This window comes from Perna viridis, chromosome 9 (assembly GCF_037379345.1).
Source record: "Perna viridis isolate PV_CMFRI_1.1 ecotype Kerala chromosome 9, ASM3737934v1, whole genome shotgun sequence".
Classification (NCBI taxonomy): Eukaryota; Metazoa; Mollusca; class Bivalvia; order Mytilida; family Mytilidae; genus Perna; species Perna viridis.
Window position 1 is genome coordinate 41,305,519 of NC_142453.1, and position 21,333 is coordinate 41,326,851.

Genomic DNA, 21,333 nt, shown 5'->3' on the forward strand with positions numbered 1-21,333 from the left:
AGGGGCATTGATTTAACTCCCACGTTGGCTATATAAAGAAGACTGAATTCTAAAAAAAGCACTTGAAGACGGCTTTGATTGATTTTAAATGCTGTGATGTTATGCAGCTGTTACATAAAATTTCCACCAACGCAAGTTGTGTATCAATCAAATTATATGGAATATCATAACTACCTTATAGATAGATTTTTTTTTATACGATATCATATTGTAATGTGAGAATATTTGGATTGTCTTTTTTATCGTATTTATTTATACTTGTTGTTCGTTTTTGCGCAAGGATACACACTACCTAATTTCTGGTGTGTCACTGACCAACTTTTGACTTTGCCTTTGCTTGTGTCATTGTGGAGTGACTATCACATTTGATATGTTACAGTCTTTTTTGATTGCAAAAACATTTCAATATATAATTTACAATGCTTATAATTAACAGCTTAAATATTTAAACATTAAACCAAACTAATGACAACAGTGTACATTCATCAATTTAACATCACAAGAGACACAATTAAGTATCACCACACTTGTATAAATATAATTTTAAGGCAGTTATGATGTTTTATAAAACAAACTAATGGTATTGATATATTATGACTTTTTGAGTGTATTTCATTAAGCAAATGCATTAAATGCATTGCACATGTAACTACAGCTACCCTTGTATATTAGAATATGATAATGAATTCAGTGAGGAAATACATTAAATGTGGTTGTATATTATGTTATCATACCGTCTAGTTTTCACGGGTATATAGTATTTTTGTTGTGGTTAACAGTTTGCATAAGTCAAGGAGTGTAATCTTGGGGTCCAAGATTCTAACGGAAATCCAAGAAATGTTTTCCAGGAACAAAGACCAGACATGGAAAACGGACACAAACAACAAAGAACATAAAATAACCAAAATAATGCATACAAAGTAACAAGAGTAAACAAGCGCAACTCGGAATCCACTAAAATCTAGGAGTATATGCCAGGTGCACCGGTAGGGTAAGCTTCCTCTCCTTTTCTAGCAACACCGGCCGAGTCGTTTATAAATAGTCAAGTCCAGGTTAGATGAAAGAAAAAGGAAAAACTATGACACGTTGAACAAATCAGTTTTCATTAAGTCAAGAGAGGTAAAAAAAAAATATTCAGTTCACTCAATTCTCCTTTTTAAACTATTAACAGGGTGTAAAAAATAATATTAGTATTAATATGTAAATGTATTCAGAATACAAGTATATGTCATTTTATAAAAATCTACATATCAAATATGTATCTAGTATGATTAAAGCATGTCTAAGAATACAATTGACAGAAGAAAAACAAATCAGTCAAAATCGATACCAGATGCTTTGTATAATAAAATGTAAATGGAGGAGACTGAGTCCGTTCAATCCTAACAATAGATGAATAAAATAAACACAGGTCACGACAGATTACAAATAAGATAAATATGTACATAGAAGGTAATATTTCATCAAATATGTCACTATTTCTATTTTGAAGTGGAATGTACCGCTTACCTTGATATATTCATGACTAGTGATATTTTCCTTCTTGCTTGAAATATTATATAATATTTATATTTTCTAATGTATGATCAAAATAATTATTATTTACTTCATGGAAAATAATATAATTCATACATTTAAAATATAATGAATATGAATATATCTATTTCCGTAAACCCAATTGTGTTTAATTCATAGATAAACAATACGTGCATCGAGGTTACATGTGATCCAAAGGATAAAATCAATTGATACATGTAGTAAATGTCAGAATGACGTGGGTACATTCATTACGTGTTGAGTGAAGTGTTAATTTAAGGCTGTCTGATCGATTGTATTTACAGCTGATTTCTCTTACTATATTGTCCAATTATTCACACGCTGGTGGTATTTCGAGTCAGCCATATTACTGTAATTGAAACAAGAAAAAAACATATTCTTCATCCTTGTTGATGATTTATTAATTAAGTGTATACCAGTACTAGATCTGTGTTGACGGACGGGGATGGCTCTGGAGGAAGTAAAATCTGAATTAGGAGGGAAATGGAAATTGGATCGTAGTGAAAATTTTGATGATTTCCTTAAAGAGTTAGGTAAGAAGCGATTTTCTATTTAAACTGTGAGATGAATTTAAATGGTTTATAAATTAATTAATTATAACACAAAACACGTCTGTGATGTATGTGTTACTATGGAAATAAACATAATTATAATTCAAGCGATTGACAAGGATTCAAAATGAGGAATTGAGTACTTAATTTATTGATTTATTTCCATAAACTAAATTAAGTTGGTGCTATATTTGACCAGAAAGGCATTAATATGATACTATTAATCTACATCTGAAAACTAGTGGGAGTTTTGCATCAGTTGGTATCAGTGGTTATTTTAATATTAATTGGTAATATGTTCGAGATGCTAGGTAACTCATAGATGTAGTACAATCATGTAAAGGTATAACCTAATCTATCAGGTAACATACATACCACTGAGTGTTTAAAACCGGAGGTCAAATAAACATGTAAAGAAATATTCAGACGACAGTTTACAAACTGTTTCATACAAACTGTTAAATTCTTGAGTAATGGTCAAGTAAATAACCAACCATGAAAAATCATGTATTGATATTAATATCCAATTCATACATGGTCGATCACAACATGCGTTGATTAATACAAGGTAATTTAACATGACCTACAACTACAATGCTAATATATCTTGACCATGAACTACAAAGTTACTTTAATCGATTCTGTCGTCTTTTACAATACAATTGTAGTTTGATAACAATGATTTGCCGACATTTTGAAGCGGCTAATAGTTTGACTATCAAATGATGTGACTTTTATTGGATACCAATGCAAAATTATGACTTTGGCCTTTACAGTTATACTTACAATGAAGTCAAATGGGTCACAATAATTAAAGAAAGACTTCCGAGTTTTAAATACATTAATAAACATATATAATTTCGAATGATACACATCAAGTAAATTCATCAACATAACTTTAATACCTCTAAAGGAAAAAAAGAGGACACGTATACAAGTTTAATAAAATTTAGTATTTTTGTTTGACACTATATTTTTTATAGCAAGAACTGAATCTAAATATCACAAATATGACCAACATCAATAATAGAATTAACCATTGATGTAAAAAGTCATCGAAGAAAGAAAATAAGTGATTATTGATAGAAAATGGATTAAAGAAGGGATATTATTCTTATGAGCAACTCGGCGAGTGTTTCTAGAAAAGGAGAAGACACATATCCTTCCTGTGCATCTGCTCCGTACTCCCCGTTTTTAGTGGAGTTTTTTATTTGCTTTTGATTCTTGGTGCAAATTACTTTGGTTATTTTATGTTCATTGTTGTATGCTTATGTTTGCCATGTATTAGCGTTATCCTCGTATTATATTCCTTGATTAATGTTTGAGTCCTGGTTTCCTTGATTTCCCATTCAAATGGTTTATATTTTTATATATTTTATTAGTATTCAGTAAATAAGTGCACATTAAAAAAATAACTGCTCAACACCATCTTGCATCGACGATTTTAACCGAATATTTGATTTTTTTTAACAAATATCGATCAATAGTTAAAAAGTGTTTCAATAATAACAATAGGTAAACTGTTGAACTGCATATAGGACATATTATTCGTCTGTTTAGAAAAAGGTTAATAAATTCACGGGTCATATTATTTCACCGTCTAGAAAAGGGTAATCAATTCAGGGATCCTCTATTATGTTTTAGTCAAAGGTGGGCGACATCCACAGCAACGTGTCTTATCTACCAAGACATAAAATAGCAGATATCCCTAGCAACATGGACATGTACTTTCAGTGTACAATTTAACGATTGATATTACCAGCAACAAATTACAAATAATTGGAGGTAGAATAGTCAAATATTTGAATCTGGAAGGTCACATCGATGAGCATATTTAGAGTGAATACAAGAGTACAAAAAGATCATATTATAAGGTTCCATTTCATATCATCTAAATAAACAAACAAAACTTACATTACATAATTTATAATGTTTGGTACTTTACGTAATGTATATATGTTCGCTTAACAGACATTGAATACAAGGAATCCTTAGAATCATGCAAATGATGTAAAAGGTTACACATTAATGTATATCTTAAAAGGCACAGCTATTGTTAAACCACCCATCTAAGATTGAATGGAAATACAAGTAGTCTCAATCAGAGCTGGTAGGGGTAAAACAATATTTAATAGCGTTTCAAGCCTTCCAGTTACTTAACATTTAAAAATTGATATAACAAACATAAATTGTATAAAAGCATAAATCATATTATATTTACACAAAGTTTCTTACACTATTTCTCATATATAGTTCTTCAACAAGTTTTAATTACAGGTTGCCGCTATCGTTTGATAAATCTTTATCACAAATTAGAAATGTGCCTGAAAATTTGACATACAAAATGTAATTATGGCCCTTTTCCCCTCTACATGAATCTAAGATGGACTAGTACCTTTATGATAATTTATTTTCGCCAATCGGTATTTATTGATGTCTCCCCAGGTAATAGATTTGATATTCGACATGTAAAGGTGCGGTCGACTCTTAAGAAATTCACAATTCATTTATTTTTAGGTAACCATGAATGTTTGTTTAATAAATTGCTATGTACTTTACATGACCAATTCATCATACTGTTAATGTTTTTGCTTTATTGATACATTCGTATTTGTGTTTTCTTGAACAAATAGATAAGAATGTTAACTTCAGGTCTTTTATTGCATGGTTTTTCAATATATGTATTTCTTTGAACATACGTCTCATGACATGTATATCACTTCCTTAATTATGATTTTAGTTACTTTATGTTCTTTGTTGTGTACGTCTGTTTTCCATGTCTTGTCTTTGTCCCTGGATTACATTCTTTTGATTACCGCTTTAACCTTGATTCCCTTGATTACTCTTGCATACATTAATTCAGTTATTTGTCACGTCCGTCTTTACCATTTTTATGTGAAATCTTTTTTATCCGGTTTGTCACATTGTGTATGTATTTTTGTTGTTCCAGGTGTTCACGGCTAGACCATGATTTAGGAATTTGACGTATTTGCATTATCCCACCGCTAACACTTCGGTATATTTTTGTCAAAATTGAGCCATTAATGTTTCAGAGCATCAATTCATATTGGAAGTTACTAAAGCTCAGTCACTACAACGTACATTTATATACTTCAGTCAAATTGAGCAAAATTATAAAATAAAATTTGTAACCAATCTATTCGCACAATCTTATTATATATGTAAGGAAACTACACACCATAATGATTGACCACTTACACTTCAGAAGTTATTAAAAACGTGAATACAACTTAGAATTGATTGTATGATCAATTATTATGTTTTATCTTCATGTCAGTTGCTAAAATAAATAATGTCTATCAATAAATCAACAATTGTTGTTTGATATCATTTTACCAATTCTGATCATACTCGAGCATTTATGAATGAACGTTTGATCCAAGTGTAGTTACTTCCGCGTCCTGTTGGCTGTTTTAGATATGCCTTAGAATAAGAGGTAATAATGACTTACACCTGTACAGTTTAATATTTAATTACCACAAAATTAAGTGCACGACAGAGCATGTTTTTGAAGTCCATCCTTTAAGAGATTCTTGATTAGTTATTATCCCATTAAAATTCCTATTCCTTGTGCTTAATACATTAACTATTTAATGTTAAGCTAGGTTACCAAACTAGCAGATGTAAAAATGTAGAAATGAATTAGAAAGTTGACTCAGCCTTTAATATAAATCTTATTATTTTAACACCCTCTTTTTGACCATTTTTATTTGAGAAGTTTGATGTTCGTAATCATAAACTCCTGGATCAAATCATGACATAACTATACGACAAGACGACTTCTCATTCTTTTTTTTCCAATTTTCCTTCCATCTATGGTAACGTCCCTTCAGCTCCTGCGTATGAAGTTTAAGATCACAACTCATACATTATAATATATATTGCCAAAACGTCGCGACTTTAATAATTACTGTGTTTGACATCTTACAATTAGGCTTATAGAACAGCGTTATGTGGATAAAAGATTAAAGTAATAACAACAAAATTGTCATGAACTCTTCGTTATGTCTGTCAGCATCATAATAGGTCAGTATTACAGTTTTCATTTACATTTACATATACATTTTCGTCTAGTCCGAACATGGCATTTAAAAAAAACTCTGCGGGTGTTTCTTGGGCGCGTACGTTTACCTCACTGGTGTACCTGATCCATGCTTCCACTGTTTATTGCAGTTCGGGATGTTTATTGGTTTATTTTTCTTTATACGTTTTATACGAGTTATTGGTCTGTGTATCTGTTTTCTGTGTTTTGTTTTTATCTTTCAATATAACTTTTGATTACCACTCGAATCTAATTAACTTCTCTTGATAACTCCTTGAAAATATAGTAGTTTTTTTTATTTTGTTTAACACCAGCTGAAGTCTACAAGCTTGCGGATTTTTACCCCCAATGCAACATGCAAGGTTTGCATTGGATAAGATTGAGTTTTATTTCTTTAAATTGTCAGAGTAATTTGGGAAAAGTGTAAGCTAGACTCTTATAGTTCAATAAATATATATCAATAAGTTGGAAAAAATGAATAACCGAAATATAACGAATTCCGGTGAGTTATCAGTAATTCACGATAACCAAATGATTGTCCTATTCATATAAACGATTGTACAATAGTTTATTGTAACATTTAATAATAAATCTAAGCCCGAGAATGAGGAATCCATTTATGGAAATAGCGCAATAAATCGATCAGAACCACTTCATTATTCACTGTTATCTATATATTAAACAATATTTATATAAGCACACATGTATTACATAGGATTGATTGCTGCCGTCATTGTGTCTGTAGACTAAGCTTTACTTGATATTATAATATTTGTTGTGCTTTTAAAATGTAGAAACTGCCTGACCCACACTTATAATGAATTGATAAATAGTACGAATATTTCATGTACTAAAACAAGATATTTTGAATGAGAAGGTACGAAGAACCATCTATATCTAATCTACAAATTTACATTTCCGATAATTGCCAAAGTGCCTTTTTGACATACAAATGTTGCTCTGATTAATTACAATTCTTATTGGTGATACCATGGTATAAAGAGTTCAAGATGAACTTAATACACTATTATAATGTTTATAAGATACATCTGATTCACTAACAGCAGTAACACGTGTTACTTCGGTATGATGATGGAATGTTTAACATGCTCCACAGAATAAATTGTTTAGAAACAAAATTAATATATTAGTTATTTTTATTCACACACTAAAAAAGTAGGAAAAACAAGAAACCAAAAACAAATCCCAAAAACAAACACATCAATCAAAAACATATTGCAAATATTGGTATATTATACGTTTATTTCAAGGAGCAACATCTGATCGAGAGACTTTAAAAGTTCAAAGTAAAACATATAATTATATACAAGAGGTACTAAAATCTCAAAGTATTGGAATTTCGAAACAAATCAAGCTCCAATGTGTTCTATCAAAGAGCTACAACATTGTCGCCCATTGCTTAATAGAAGGAATACATGATTGAAATTATATGTCCAATAAGCTATCTCTTCCTTCTATCATAGGTGTAAAGGATTGTTGGGAACCAAAAACATATGAAATACAATATACAGAAAAACAACAGTCCGTATTGTATAATATGGTTTATTTACATATTGTTATAAGTTTTCAACGTTATAAATGTTCTTTTCATTATCATACGATATAAGATATAAGAGTATTATGTCATACATGTATGAATTGACGTGATTGAATAGCTGATATTAGACGTTGTCATCGCCGACTCACTGCAAGGTTTTTCTTTTCAATGTACTGTCTTTGCTATAACTGGTAATGTGTGTGGCAGCATTGGAAAAGATTGGATATTTGTATTAGCAGAAATCAATTTAAGTTGTTTTCGTTTCATACTTTATTTTGGCAAGTAAACAATTTTTTAGAAGTCGAAACAATACGATATTCCATCTAATTCTGATCGACATAATTATAATAAGCTGTCGATTGTGTCATAATATAAGCAGTTTTTAGTTATTTCATTGTTTACTAAGAATGTGAGATACGTCTACCCCGGACTTGAATTTTTATCAGCAACTCGGTGGGTGTTTCTATGATAGAAGAGGATGTTTACTGTACCGGTGCACCAGGTCCTTGCTCACAGTGGAGTCATTCGTTCATTTATTTTTGTTAATGTGTATGTTTTATTTCGGTTAATTTATGTTACTTATTGTGTGTGTCTGCTTTTCATGTCTGGTCTTGGTCTCTGTATTACATTTTCTTTAAAATTCTTCTAGAATCTTGCTTCCCTTGATTACTTTTAAATAATCATAGCAATGTAATTCTTTATTTTAGTGAAAATTATGTCAGCTGCTCTAAAATTCTGGTTCTATTACGTATTCTGCTTGAATAACAAGTGAATAACGATACTATAGCAGAACTAAATGTAAATGTAAAAACACAAAATTCCAAACGGTCGAATAGTATTCACATATTGAAAGTGAATGCAGTGAATTTAATTTAACTTATTTATGATCTGATGTTGAAAAATGTTGTCTCAGTGGTTTTCCGTTGAGTTGTTAAGACTGAAACGGGGAAAACAGATTACAATTTACAACAGTGTGTATAATTGGATGATTTAATAGAGTAACAAAGACTGATTAACCGCCCCAAGTGCATACATTAGTTAATTGTGCATGAACAGAATACTTACGTTCCTTTCATCTTTAAATTTAATCAATTTTGAAAGGTTTTACAAGTATTTTGAACTTAGGTTTAGTGCTTTTATAACAGGTATAATATAATACCCTGCAGCAAAAATGTGAATATAATTTTTAAAGAATGTTTTCATATAACCTAGGGAAAACACAAGCTGATTTATGTTTCTTTTAATTTTCTACTATGGGTTAGTTTACAGAGTAAATGGCTTAATTTGAAAAAAAAAACGAACCAGACTTTTATAAGACAAACTCAGATAACGGTGCATTTTTGCATAAATAAATATATATGTTTTCTTCTTGTTTTTGTTTGTTTTGTTTTGCTGTGAAAAAAAATTCTGCCACATCTAATAAAGAAGACATGCTATATAGCGACATAGTGACTAGTACTAACATATGATATTGTTAATACTAGCACTAGAAAATATTATGCTAAGTGACTAGTACTAAAATACCATATGCTGAGTGACTAGTACTACAATATGATATACCTAGTGAACTGTACGGAAATATGATATGTTTAGTGACTAATACTAGAAATGGATACACTAAGTAACAAGTTATGGAATATGATACGCTTAGTGACTAGCATTAGAATATGATACGCTAAGTGATTAATACTATAATATGATATGATGCTGAACGACTAGTAGTAGAATGTGATACGCTTAGAGCTTAGTACTAGAATATTACATGATGCTGAATGACTAGTACTAGAATGTGATATTCTTAGAGCCTAGTACTGAATAGGACATGATGCTGAATGACTAGTACTAGAATGTGATACGCTTAGAGCCTAGTACTAGAATAGGAAATGATGCTGAATGACTAGTACTAGAATGTGATACGCTTAGAGCCCAGTACTAGAATAAAACATAAGGCTGAATAACTAGTACTAGAATGTGATACGCTTAGAGCCTAGTACTAGAATAGGACATGATGCTGAATGACTAGTACTAGAATGTGATACGCTTAGAGCCTAGTACTAGAATAGGACATGATGCTGAATGACTAGTACTAGAATGTGATACGCTTAGAGCCTAGTACTAGAATAGGACATGATGCTGAATGACTAGTACTAGAATGTGATACTCTTAGAGCCTAGTACTAGAATAGGACATGATGCTGAATGACTAGTACTAGAATGTGATACGCTTAGAGCCTAGTACTAGAATAGTACATGATGCTGAATGACTAGTACTAGAATGTGATACGCTTAGAGCCTAGTACTAGAATAGGACATGATGCTGAATGACTAGTACTAGAATGTGATACGCTTAGAGCCTAGTACTAGAATAGGACATGATGCTGAATGACTAGTACTAGAATGTAATACGTTTAGAGCCTAGTACTAGAATAGGACATGATACTGAATGACTAGTACTAGAATGTGATACGTTTAGAGCCTAGTACTAGAATAGGACATGATGCTGAATGACTAGCACTAGAATGTGATACGCTTAGAGCCTAGTACTAGAACAGGACATGATGCTGAATGACTAGTACTAGAATGTGATACGCTTAGAGCCTAGTACTAGAATAGGACATGCCTAATGACTTGGACTAGAATATGATATGCTTATCTACTAATATTAGAAGACGGTACGTTAAGTGACTAGTGCTAGAATATGCCATGTTTAGTGACTAGTACTATAATATGAAAAGCTTATTTACTTGCACAAGAAAATGTTAAACTTAGTGACTAATACTAGAATATGTTACCCTAAGTGACTAATACTAGAATATGATAAGTTTAGTGACTAATATTAGGACAAGGTCCGCTAAGTGACTAGTACTAGAATATCATATTTTAATGAGTAGTGCTAGAATATGGCATTCTGAATGAGTAGTGCTAGAATATGACATTCTGAATGACTAGTGCTAGAATATGAGACGCTTAATAAATAGAAATATAATATAAATGATGAGATTAGTACTAGAATATGATGCGCTATTGACAAGTTCTAGTATATGACACCCATTAAACATAAAATACGAATTGGAATTTCAAAAGTAAATTGTATACAAAATCTACCCAAATACTTAATTACCGACTAAAAAAAATATTTTTAAAAGATAATGAAATGAAGTGTTATCATTGTAAGAAAAAAAATGTGAATATGAACCTCGGAAATGCATGAAAAAACTAAAGGAAAAAAAAATTAGATCAGAGATACTCTGTAAGAACAACCATAGTCACATTATGTTCCAAATGATTCGGAATATACTTGTACTGAATATATTACGCTTTAAAGTTTAAGTTTATTTTTAAAAGAAATTGATTAGAATATCTTTAACCTTAAAGATATAGGTACATGTACATTCAAATGAAAAGTTTGTATTCGTGTGATAGGCGTATTGCTATGCTATGAGAGTACTATACAAAAAAGTTTATTTGTTTCATATTTAGAATCTTAGTTTACAACCCGACGAACAAAAAGCTAGATAATTCTAATTTTAACTATGTTACAGGTCTTAACATAGTCTTTCGAAAGCTGGCCTCGGCTGCTACACCAACAGTAGAATTTGTCGTTGAAGATGGAATAATAAAAATGATATCAAAAGTTAGCTTCTTTAATCAGGTCCTTACTTTTGACTTGGAAAATGATCACGTACAGTCGTTTGAAGGATCAGAAATGAAGGTAAACATAATCGGTTTTTAATGAAGGTTTTTGGTTATTTAACGACTGTATAAAATATATTATAACAATTATGCATAACTACACTGACGCTGCTTTGGTGCATATATTGCTGTTATCTGTACATAAAACGGTCTAGACTGCTTACATAATAAAAGCCATTCCTCTTTCAAACTGTTTTATGTTTCTCATTATTGAACACTGTGATTGAAAAGCTTGTTGTGTAATTGATAATTTTATGATATAGAAACATACAGGAAAGTTCGTATTAGCCATTGTCCATAACAAATTTAAACATTACGACATTTCCATTTTATCCCGGTATACCACTAAGAACTTTAAAAGAAAACTGTAGTATCTTAATCTGACAAATACAAAATGATGAATGATAAAACCCGGAATGACCTGAAGTATTTTACAGTGTAAAACACGATGGGAGGACGGAAAACTGATTACTGATGCCACACCAATGAATGAAAAACAGAAACCACAAAGTTTTCAACGTCAGAAAGTCGATGGCGAGTTAGTTCAGGTATGCACATTATTTCTAATATGACCTGCTTCAAAGCTCTATAGACCACAACCATGGTAAAAAGTGATTAACATATGACATACATTAGGCCGCGTCTATTAAAAAAATATGAAGAAACTAGTCCTATTAGAATCGAAAAAAATCACGGAATCTCCATTTTATCATTGTTTTGATACCGGGCTGGTCGTTTATTTCTTTATTTACAATGCGATAAAAATGGCCAGCCCGTGGTAAAACAATAATAAAATGGAGTTTCCAAGAATTATTTCTTAAATACAAAACGAAAGAACTGAAACAGTTAGAGACCTCTCCATGATACATAAGGTAACATTACATATATAATGAACCACTCATGAAATTTTCTCCCGAAATTAATGATACTAAATAAGTTGAACGTTGTTTCAAATAAAGGAAACTATTTTATACCACGTTACATATACAAAGACGAAATGGAAATTAAGGAAATATTTATTAAATTCAAACTAAATTAACTTGAGTAAGAAAACGGAGAAAAAAGGAAAAAACCTGAAATATTTCAACAAAATATAAATTGTACAAAAAAGGAGTATGTGCAGTGAATGTCTTCATTTAAAATATTGTTTTTATCCTTGTTTTACTTTAGACAATGACCGTCAATGGTGTCAAGTGTATTCGTTACTTCAAACCATGTGATTGATAGAAAGGTGAGTTAATAAAAACTAGGATTGTTTAATAGAGGCGGAATTTGTTCGATGAATAATTACGTTTGAAAATTATTTACTACTTTTCTGTTAATAGGTCACACGAGGATCGGAATGGTACATGTATTTACGGTAAATTAACGGACGAAAAGACGAATCATTAACTTTTTAATCAAACCTTTCATAGCAATTGTACATCCATGATATAATCTTTATGGTGAGGTCAATAACAAATTGATACTTCAAATACTTTGCTTTACGTCTTAAAGAATAATCAAGGGAACCAAGTTTATAGCGGTAATCAAATGAAGGTAATCCAGGGATAAAGACCAGACATGGAAAACAGACATACACAACAAAGAACATAAAGTAACTTAAATAATATATACAAAGTAACAAAAGCAAATGTGCAACTCGGAGTTCACTAACAACTGGGAGCATGGACCAGATTCCCCGGTAGGGTAAGCGTCCTCTGTTTTTCTAGAAACACCCGCCGAGTTGCTCATAAAAAGTTAAGTCCGGGGTAGACAAACGAGGAAAGGAAAACTATGACCCGTTTAATAAATCAGTTTTCATTGTGCAGATGGATACACCATAACGATCCACGAGTTCATGATGACGACCATAAAATTTCTGTAGTGATGACTTCAATCTTGTAGCAATATAACCCTGTTCAAGAAGCCTATTTGTTAGAGTTCTAGTATGCCTCCATTATTATCAATAAAATCTCATCACATTCACCAATCGCCAATAGGCTCTTTATCTACACCCCCTACCAACAAGTTCATATTATCTTTAATGAATGTATTGTAGTAATGAGTTTTGCTTTCTTAATAGTTTACTTTTCTATCTTTCCTATAGTTCTCTGAAAACAAAATTTTTCAATTGCATAAAATAAGTGCACACGTGTCAATCGATATTTCCTCAAGCACATGTTCAATAAATATTTGATCTAACTTATTAATATGAAATCAAAGGTATTCATCGTACCATTGATTTGAAAAAAATAGAATCAAAGATTGCTGAGATAGGACATTTGTAAATGATTGAACAAAAAGTGCTTAAGGAGGTAGACCTAAGGTAAGGGACATAACTCTTGATATTTTTGTATCATATTCAATTTCACCAAAGGCCTTTAAACTTACATTCGAAACAGAATTTAATCAATCCAAGTTACTCTAATGCTTACACGAGATTGATATAAAGAGCCTGAATACAAACGTTTCAATGATTTGTAAGAGATATGTTCTTTACCCTAGTTCTACCTTCTTAAATGGGACAACATGCAAAGTCTGAAAGAAGACGATACATAGGAAAATTCAACGTACCAAGTAACAACCGATATATGCAGTAACAATTAGATTATGCCTACTTACTTTTTTACAGATATATTATGGATTTTCGGTTAACGTATGATATACTATACCATTGTTTTCTGTTCCTTTAATACAACATCTTGTATTAAAGTCATAATGTACTTTTTAAGAATTTATAAATGTTTTTACTTTTTATGTATGAAAATGTGTTTTGCATATAGACAGTTTTTAAGGTGCTGATATCTGTCTTATATATAGTCATTATGATTGATGCTGCCAAACTAAATTTGATTGATTGATTTATTTGTTTCAGATCATTATACTTCTTAATCCACTTCTGGAGAACTGACACTGCTTCACCTAATGTTGTAACTATTGTTAGGTAGATTATCTACATTGCTGTATAATGGAGGCCTTACATCAGATTTATTTATATACCTGATAAAAACAACTTTTACCTGAAATATACTTATTATGTTTATATATGTATACGTCTATAATTCTAAACAACTAACAACTTCCGAAGCATTTAATCGAATTGTATATTTGTTACTAAACATTGTGAAGAGGATGAGCGAAGTTTAAATCCTGGAAATACAATGTACGAGCAAGATGAAGACCAGAAAAAAACAATAAAGGATTTCGAAAGAACACGAAGTTTAAAACAATCCTTGGTAGTCAATAAAACATGTTTCAGAAGCTTTTTCTCTTATTTACGATGAGGTGGCTTAATGTTGATTTGATTATGAAATGGGTACTTGTAGACAAATGGGAATTAAATTTAACTTTAAAGTATAGTTTACCAATACCAGGCCGACTTACGAAAAATGTTAAACACGTAGTGGAGTCTAAGTGTATATGACCCAAACAAATATCATACCAAATGCAAAAACAAAACCGTCATATAGATTTTGGTAACTCCCAGGAACATGTTACATCCACAAGAATTGACAGATCCATATTAATCGAATACTTACCGGAACTTAAATAATATATAGAAACACTTTTTTTTATTTAGAACAAACAAAACCTCCTCTGCTTGTGCATATTGTTCATCTCTTAAACACAATCAAAATCGTTTTTCTCGAAAAGCAAATTTACAATAAAAAAGATATATAGTGTGTGCTTGTGAAAACACTTCGTATGAATTCCGATGAGCTGTTAATTTTAATTGTCATTTTATTTTGTAAGAATTATCATTGCTAATATAATGTGTATGTTGAAAAGGTTTTTGCTTGCGTTTTGTATACATGTATGTTCTCAATTCCAAGTAAAAGCTAGCGGTTTATCAGATCTCATTACCTTCGGGGCCTGACTAGATACGTGTATAACATACTTTCCTATTGATTCAACCAGCAAATCATATAATATACACTTAAATTGGGCTTACTAAAAATCAAACAATCAGAAATATGAAATGAAAATCAGACTGATGTGTATCGATTAACTATCGCAGGATATCATTGAGTACCCATTAATTGCTTTATGTTTTAATCATATAAGGATTGTTATACAGCCAAAAGGTTAAACAAGGTCTAATCATCAAGTCTAGAAATTTGCTAATATTTAATCATGTAATTTTGAAACCACGTTAGACCGCTAACTTTTGTCTACATCACTGTACATGATAGTATTTTTCTGATCAACCATATTTGTTATTTTTCCCTTTAGACTTATGAGTCTTATTTAAGCATAGTATTACAATGAATAAGTGTTAAATAACATATTACTTGAAATGTACAACTTATATAAAAATATTTTCAATGAATATTCTTAACCAATCAGGACCACCTCATTCTCCAACAAAAATGGATGTCAATTGAAGAAGAAGAAGGTTAGAAGAGCATTGACAAACAACATTGTTTTTCTGTATACTGCTCTTCTTCGATGTAAATTTTTCAGTCTTCCTATCCCAAATTATCCGATTTCCCTTCCCCCTTACCCCTATTAGACTTTTTTCTCACTGAAGAGACACGCATATTCCTACATTTTTCATGTCAGATATCCATATCTCTCCCATGGTTGAGATAAAACATACAACGTTTGTGACGTCAGATTAAAAACATCCTGTAAATATAAGAGAATTTCGGTAAACAGAGCAGTAATCAGTAATTATCGCAAAATCACTTCTTAAAGTGCGAAAAAAATCAAACGCCGTTAGAAAAAATAAAGACAAGGATATCTCAGACACCCTCGGGAAAGATATCAATTTTCTCTAACTCCGCAAAGGCCTTATTCCTCATTTATAGTCAACACCACTTCACTCATTATTAATATTTATTTCATACATTTTAATCACATATTTCATTGACATAACACCGATTTAGAATTTGTTATCTAACCATTGTTAATTGTTTCTTATCTACACCCAGGGCAGTAACATTTCATGGGGGCAATATCTGCCCTTTAGTGATCTTAACTAAGTAATAACGTAACGTCCCTGCAACTGATCAAAACGTGCCCCTGTTTATCGGCGACGACAAAGAACAAAGAGGAAACTAAATATTGCCTATATACAATCATCTGCCATCATAATGGAGAGCTACGTAGCTAGTAACATCGAGAAAATGCAACAAAAACGTAAGAAATCAACAGAAACAATTTATTTGCTTTTTTTTATGACCTTTCTATTTTTAATAAGACAAAAATGTAAATAATGCATTACTGTTATGAAAGTATGTTATAAACAGATCAATACACGATCTTTTTTATATTGTTCTTGTTATCAGTCCTCGATTAATATTAGGGTTCAATATCAAAATCTGGGGCTGATAGCAAGGGCAATATTGAAAAGGCAAAGTATTAATCCATAATTGAATATATAATAAAAACAATTGTTCATCATCTAAATGTGACTAATTTATTCCGTTAGATAATCTCCTTGGCCCCATGGCAAATTCCTCATGGCCCTATACCTCATATATTTGTGTGCCTTATTGCCCCAACTAATATTTTTCTGGAAGTTTACACCAAACAGGTATGGTATCAAAGTGTTCTTTTCACCACTTTAGTAAAAGGCTTATTATGATTAGAATCACTTAATGCATCAGTTCAAAAATTCTACTGTCGTCATTTTGACCTGACACAGCGTTATTTATAACACGATTTTCAATAGTGTATAGTAGGTTGTCTTCAAAGAAACAACAACTGATCACTATTTATATTGATTAGTGTTATTCGTTGTTCTGTTTCTTGTGTGCACGAGCTAAATGTATAATCAATGTATAAATTGATTATACAATTTCACGTCCCAGGCAGGCGAAAGAGGAAAGAAAAATAGGACCATTGCTTTTATCATGATATCATCTATTCGACTCGAACTTCAACAAATAAAGCAAAATAAACTTCCGGAATCTGTTAGATACGCTGCAAATATGCGTTATCATTTTTAGATTCTGATTTCAAAAAGACATGCCAAACCTATGCTTATATAATACACGTATGGTGTATATACACTTGCGTCATTTTCCAGTGTCCTCTTGATTTGTCTGTACTTATCTGACGCATCTTGAAACATTTACATGTAGTTGTTATTCTTTATTGACTGTTAAGCCACAATTGTGCACATCTTGTTAATCAATATATATATATACCAATTCATGTCTATTAAAGTTGTTTTTCACACTTTCAAGAGCATTGTTATAATTATAAAAGTACCATTTGTGTTTTAAGTTTTTATATCTTTAATTTTATCCGGGACAAAAAAAAAATGAAATTTAGTGAACCACATTTAAAACGACAATCAAAAGAATATAATCCAAAGATTACGACTTGAAAACGAAAAAGAAACTTACACTACAAAGAACTTGAATTACAATACAAAGAAAAACTTAAATGAGCTGTTATGAATTCACCAAAATCTTGAAGCCATAACTAGTTTATGATGACACTGTCAAGCTTTATATTGTTTACTTTAATCTTGTAGCAACATAAACATAAACTTCATCGGACTAGAAGCCTAATTGTAAGTAGTCTATCATGGAAGAAAAAAAGATTAAATATTCATTTTGATTTCCAAATTGAGTGTTTGTAAGTGATTCCATTTCATCTATTTGTCGTCTTCTTGGCTTTATTGATGATCAGTCGCGTGATCTATTCATTAGAATCTCATTATTGACTATAGCTAGATTTTTACCGGATTTTTCTCGTTTGCAATTTTTAGAGGTGCCGCTAATGGTACTTGGATAAGCTTACCATTTATGAACAATGACCACCTGCTGCCCTTTTGTTAGAATTCATACTTCTAGTTCTTTAATATTTTAATTTGATGTCTTGTGTTCCTTATTTTCAGTTTGTATTTATGTATATTTTTGGTTTGATTCATTCTATATTTAGATAGTGTTGTCTCGTCCTTTCTCATTTAAGTCATTGACCATTCAAATTGATTCTGATCTTAATTGTCAAGGATTTAATGGCTTTTGTATTTAAAATATATTTTTTACAATATTAATACCATTCCAATGGTGTAATTGGAACCACTATTCATCATCATTTTTCTAATGGAATAGTCAAGTAAAAAAGGTACTGTTGAAATTCAATATGAGTTTGATTGTGCACTATATGTAGTTCATGGGGAGATAATACAAATTCAAAAGACAGATTTGTTTTAGTGATAGTGGCAAAAGAAATATATTGTATTTGATCTTTGTGACTTTATTGAATTCTTTGAATTTTTTTTATTAGATAGAGCAATCTGTTTAGGTATGCATGTACAATTGACATCCTTTCTACAAATTTCTACGAGTTTTGTTGTGTGAGTCGATGTTACTCGACATTTAGCATTTTATTTGCACAATTATCATAAATGGAAATGCGCAATTGCTTAATAATTCATGATCACATGATGATGAAAGGAAAACTATGACACGTTGAACAAATAATTTTTCATGGTACAGATGGGTATACCGTTACGATCCACGAGTTCATGTTGACGACCGAAAAAATTCTGTAGTGATAACGTGAAGATTTTCGTATTGAGATCCAAAGTATAGTATTATATTGAATATCGACAAAAACGTCGGAGAATGAAAACAAATGAAGTACATGGCTAACGCTCGTAAACAGAGAAGGGAGACGAACCATAAACAATTTGCATGAAAAGAATGAAATATAATTCATATTGAAACATTAGACCAGACAAAAAGGACAGCATGCGTGCAAAAATAGTATTTATAGTATGAACTTCACAAAATGCAGTGTTGACATCAGTTCGATAATTAGTTTTTTTTTAGATTATAAATTAAAACAATGAAATTACAAGGAAATATTACCCTCAATTACACCAATTCTATTAATCTTTCTAGAAAAATAGTCGTCAAAACATTAACATTATTATTAAACAGTTGCCTTTCAGTTTCAATTATATTCAAAAAATGTAAATGATTCATTACCGTGCCAAATGATAGCAGCTGACATTTCCTCTTCAATTCATTAAAGCATATTCGTGATAGCATGAGTATCTCGTATAACGGTTTTGTTAGTCTAATTAATCTCAACATTCAGAGAAGTTTGTGAGGTAATAAGTACAAGACTCTTTCTGAAACTAATTAACTTACTAATATATACATAGAGCGTTTTGAATAATATCGTATTAGTGTAAGGAAATTAGAGTATCTGCATTTCTAAACATGAAGACAAAGAAGTAGAATAGACGATGTTGTGTTTCATGCTGTTTTACTCAATAAATTAAGCAATTTGATTTGGTTATGAATCTTGAAATATAGAATTTCATGGCAATAAAATAGGACCACAGTCTGCATTAGGTAGTTTATGTCTGCATACGAAGGAAAATGGCATGTACAAAGAATCACCATATTGTATTTACAACTGCCGTCTTTAGGTGATCAACAGTGAGTCATATAGTGATCCGAGTGGAATTAGTTAAAATAACACTCTATTAAATCGAACAGGACATGTAAACGACCCTACTTGACCCCTTGACACACAGGAAAAAACTTCCCTGATTAACATTAAAAACGATTTAGCAAGTGTATTTGTCATGTAATGTTTACAAAACCCAAACCTGAAAAAAATGGAAATTCAGAAAATCGAAACGCGTTTCCCTTGCAAATCTTTAAAATAAAATGCAAGATAGCACACATTACATTGATCAAAAATTTGAAACTACATATGGAATATGACATGTTAAAATATGTATTGAATATCATATCCTTATTAACTATGATACCCGAACGCCGTTTGATTCATTAGTGCTGAAATTCACTAGCAACATATGTTCAAGTTTGTTTTTGTTGGCTCCTGTTGCAATAAATATGATTAATTGTCTAGAAACAAACCGTCCCATCTGGTCTTTTTCCTCTCTCACAAAATTGCATCCTGGATACCTGAAGGGAAGTCTGATAAAAGATATCAACATAAGGATAATGGATATGGTGAATATGTCGAAGGAACAACAACCAACTTTTTATAGATGAATAGCAAATAATTTGTAAAATGTTTAGCTTTATCCTTTATCTATAAAAATATGCACAATTAATTAATCAACTGAAGTTAAATATTCCCCTTTTAATTCGAAATATAATTGACTTTTTTCTACTTCATACTTTAGTTTGATGGTGAAAGGGGGGTAACAAGAAAACTGTATAGTTCAATGAAAACGGAAGAAATAAATAAGATTCTTTCGAAAAAAAAATATTATGATATTTGTATACATTGAAGTCAATTGTATAAGTGGTAGATAAATAAATAAGCAATCATAATTTAGTTTGTAATGTTTAAAACTGATATTTGTTCTATTATAATTTGAAGGACTTATCCTATGTACAAAATATATTTTGTCCACAATTTTGAAGCCGGTCCCCGTGCCTTTTCCTCTAACTGTACTAATACACCCGTAGATACCCGTTTTATATAAATATTGTTGATTTATCTTAGTATAACTAGAAAGATATATTTTCATACTAATTAATAGAATCATTAACAAAGTAAATCTAAAGCAAAACAAACAGTAAATGGAAGAATAAACACCTATCGGCCATTTTCCATTTCACGCTTAAAATATTCTTTTGTATCTTGAAGTTTTTGCAAATATAAACTTTACGTGGTATATTCATATATGAAATATATGCAGCGCTGAATATAAATTATATAAAATTTGTCATAGATCTCACAACAGAAAAGTTTTTGAATATTAAAGAAGTATTTTTGTCCAAGTTTCTCCAAGTTACATTACTGAAGAAAATTCTAATAAGGCATTGTTTCTATTTCACACTACACGTACATTTATCTAAACTACTATAAGCCTAGTTGTTATTGTATAATTAAATAACAAGTACTTCCAAGAAATAATGTGCGTCATATAAATCATTCAGTTAACCGTTTGAAACAAATGATTCAAAATGAAATAAC

General features: G+C 30.8%; 1 protein-coding gene across 1 annotated transcript; it reads left to right on the forward strand.

Moving 5' to 3' along the window:
* The first annotated feature begins 1,702 nt into the window (after window positions 1–1,702).
* LOC148608555 (fatty acid-binding protein-like) lies at window positions 1,703–14,664 on the forward strand. Its single transcript, XM_088545222.1, has 5 exons — window positions 1,703–2,090; window positions 11,271–11,440; window positions 11,859–11,969; window positions 12,592–12,652; window positions 14,279–14,664. The coding sequence occupies exons 1-4, from the start codon at window positions 2,003–2,005 to the stop codon at window positions 12,643–12,645; spliced, it is 423 nt and encodes a 140-aa protein (XP_088401348.1). The 5' UTR covers window positions 1,703–2,002; the 3' UTR covers window positions 12,646–12,652; window positions 14,279–14,664.
* The last annotated feature ends 6,669 nt before the right edge of the window (window positions 14,665–21,333 follow it).

Excerpts from the sequence above, each read along its gene's own strand:
- LOC148608555 (XM_088545222.1), top strand. The coding sequence starts at position 2,003 with ATGGCTCTGGAGGAAGTAAAATCTGAATTAGGAGGGAAATGGAAATTG. Across the intron at positions 11,441-11,858 it reads TTGAAGGATCAGAAATGAAG|TGTAAAACACGATGGGAGGA; the intron begins GTAAACATAATC and ends AGTATTTTACAG. Across the intron at positions 11,970-12,591 it reads TCGATGGCGAGTTAGTTCAG|ACAATGACCGTCAATGGTGT; the intron begins GTATGCACATTA and ends GTTTTACTTTAG.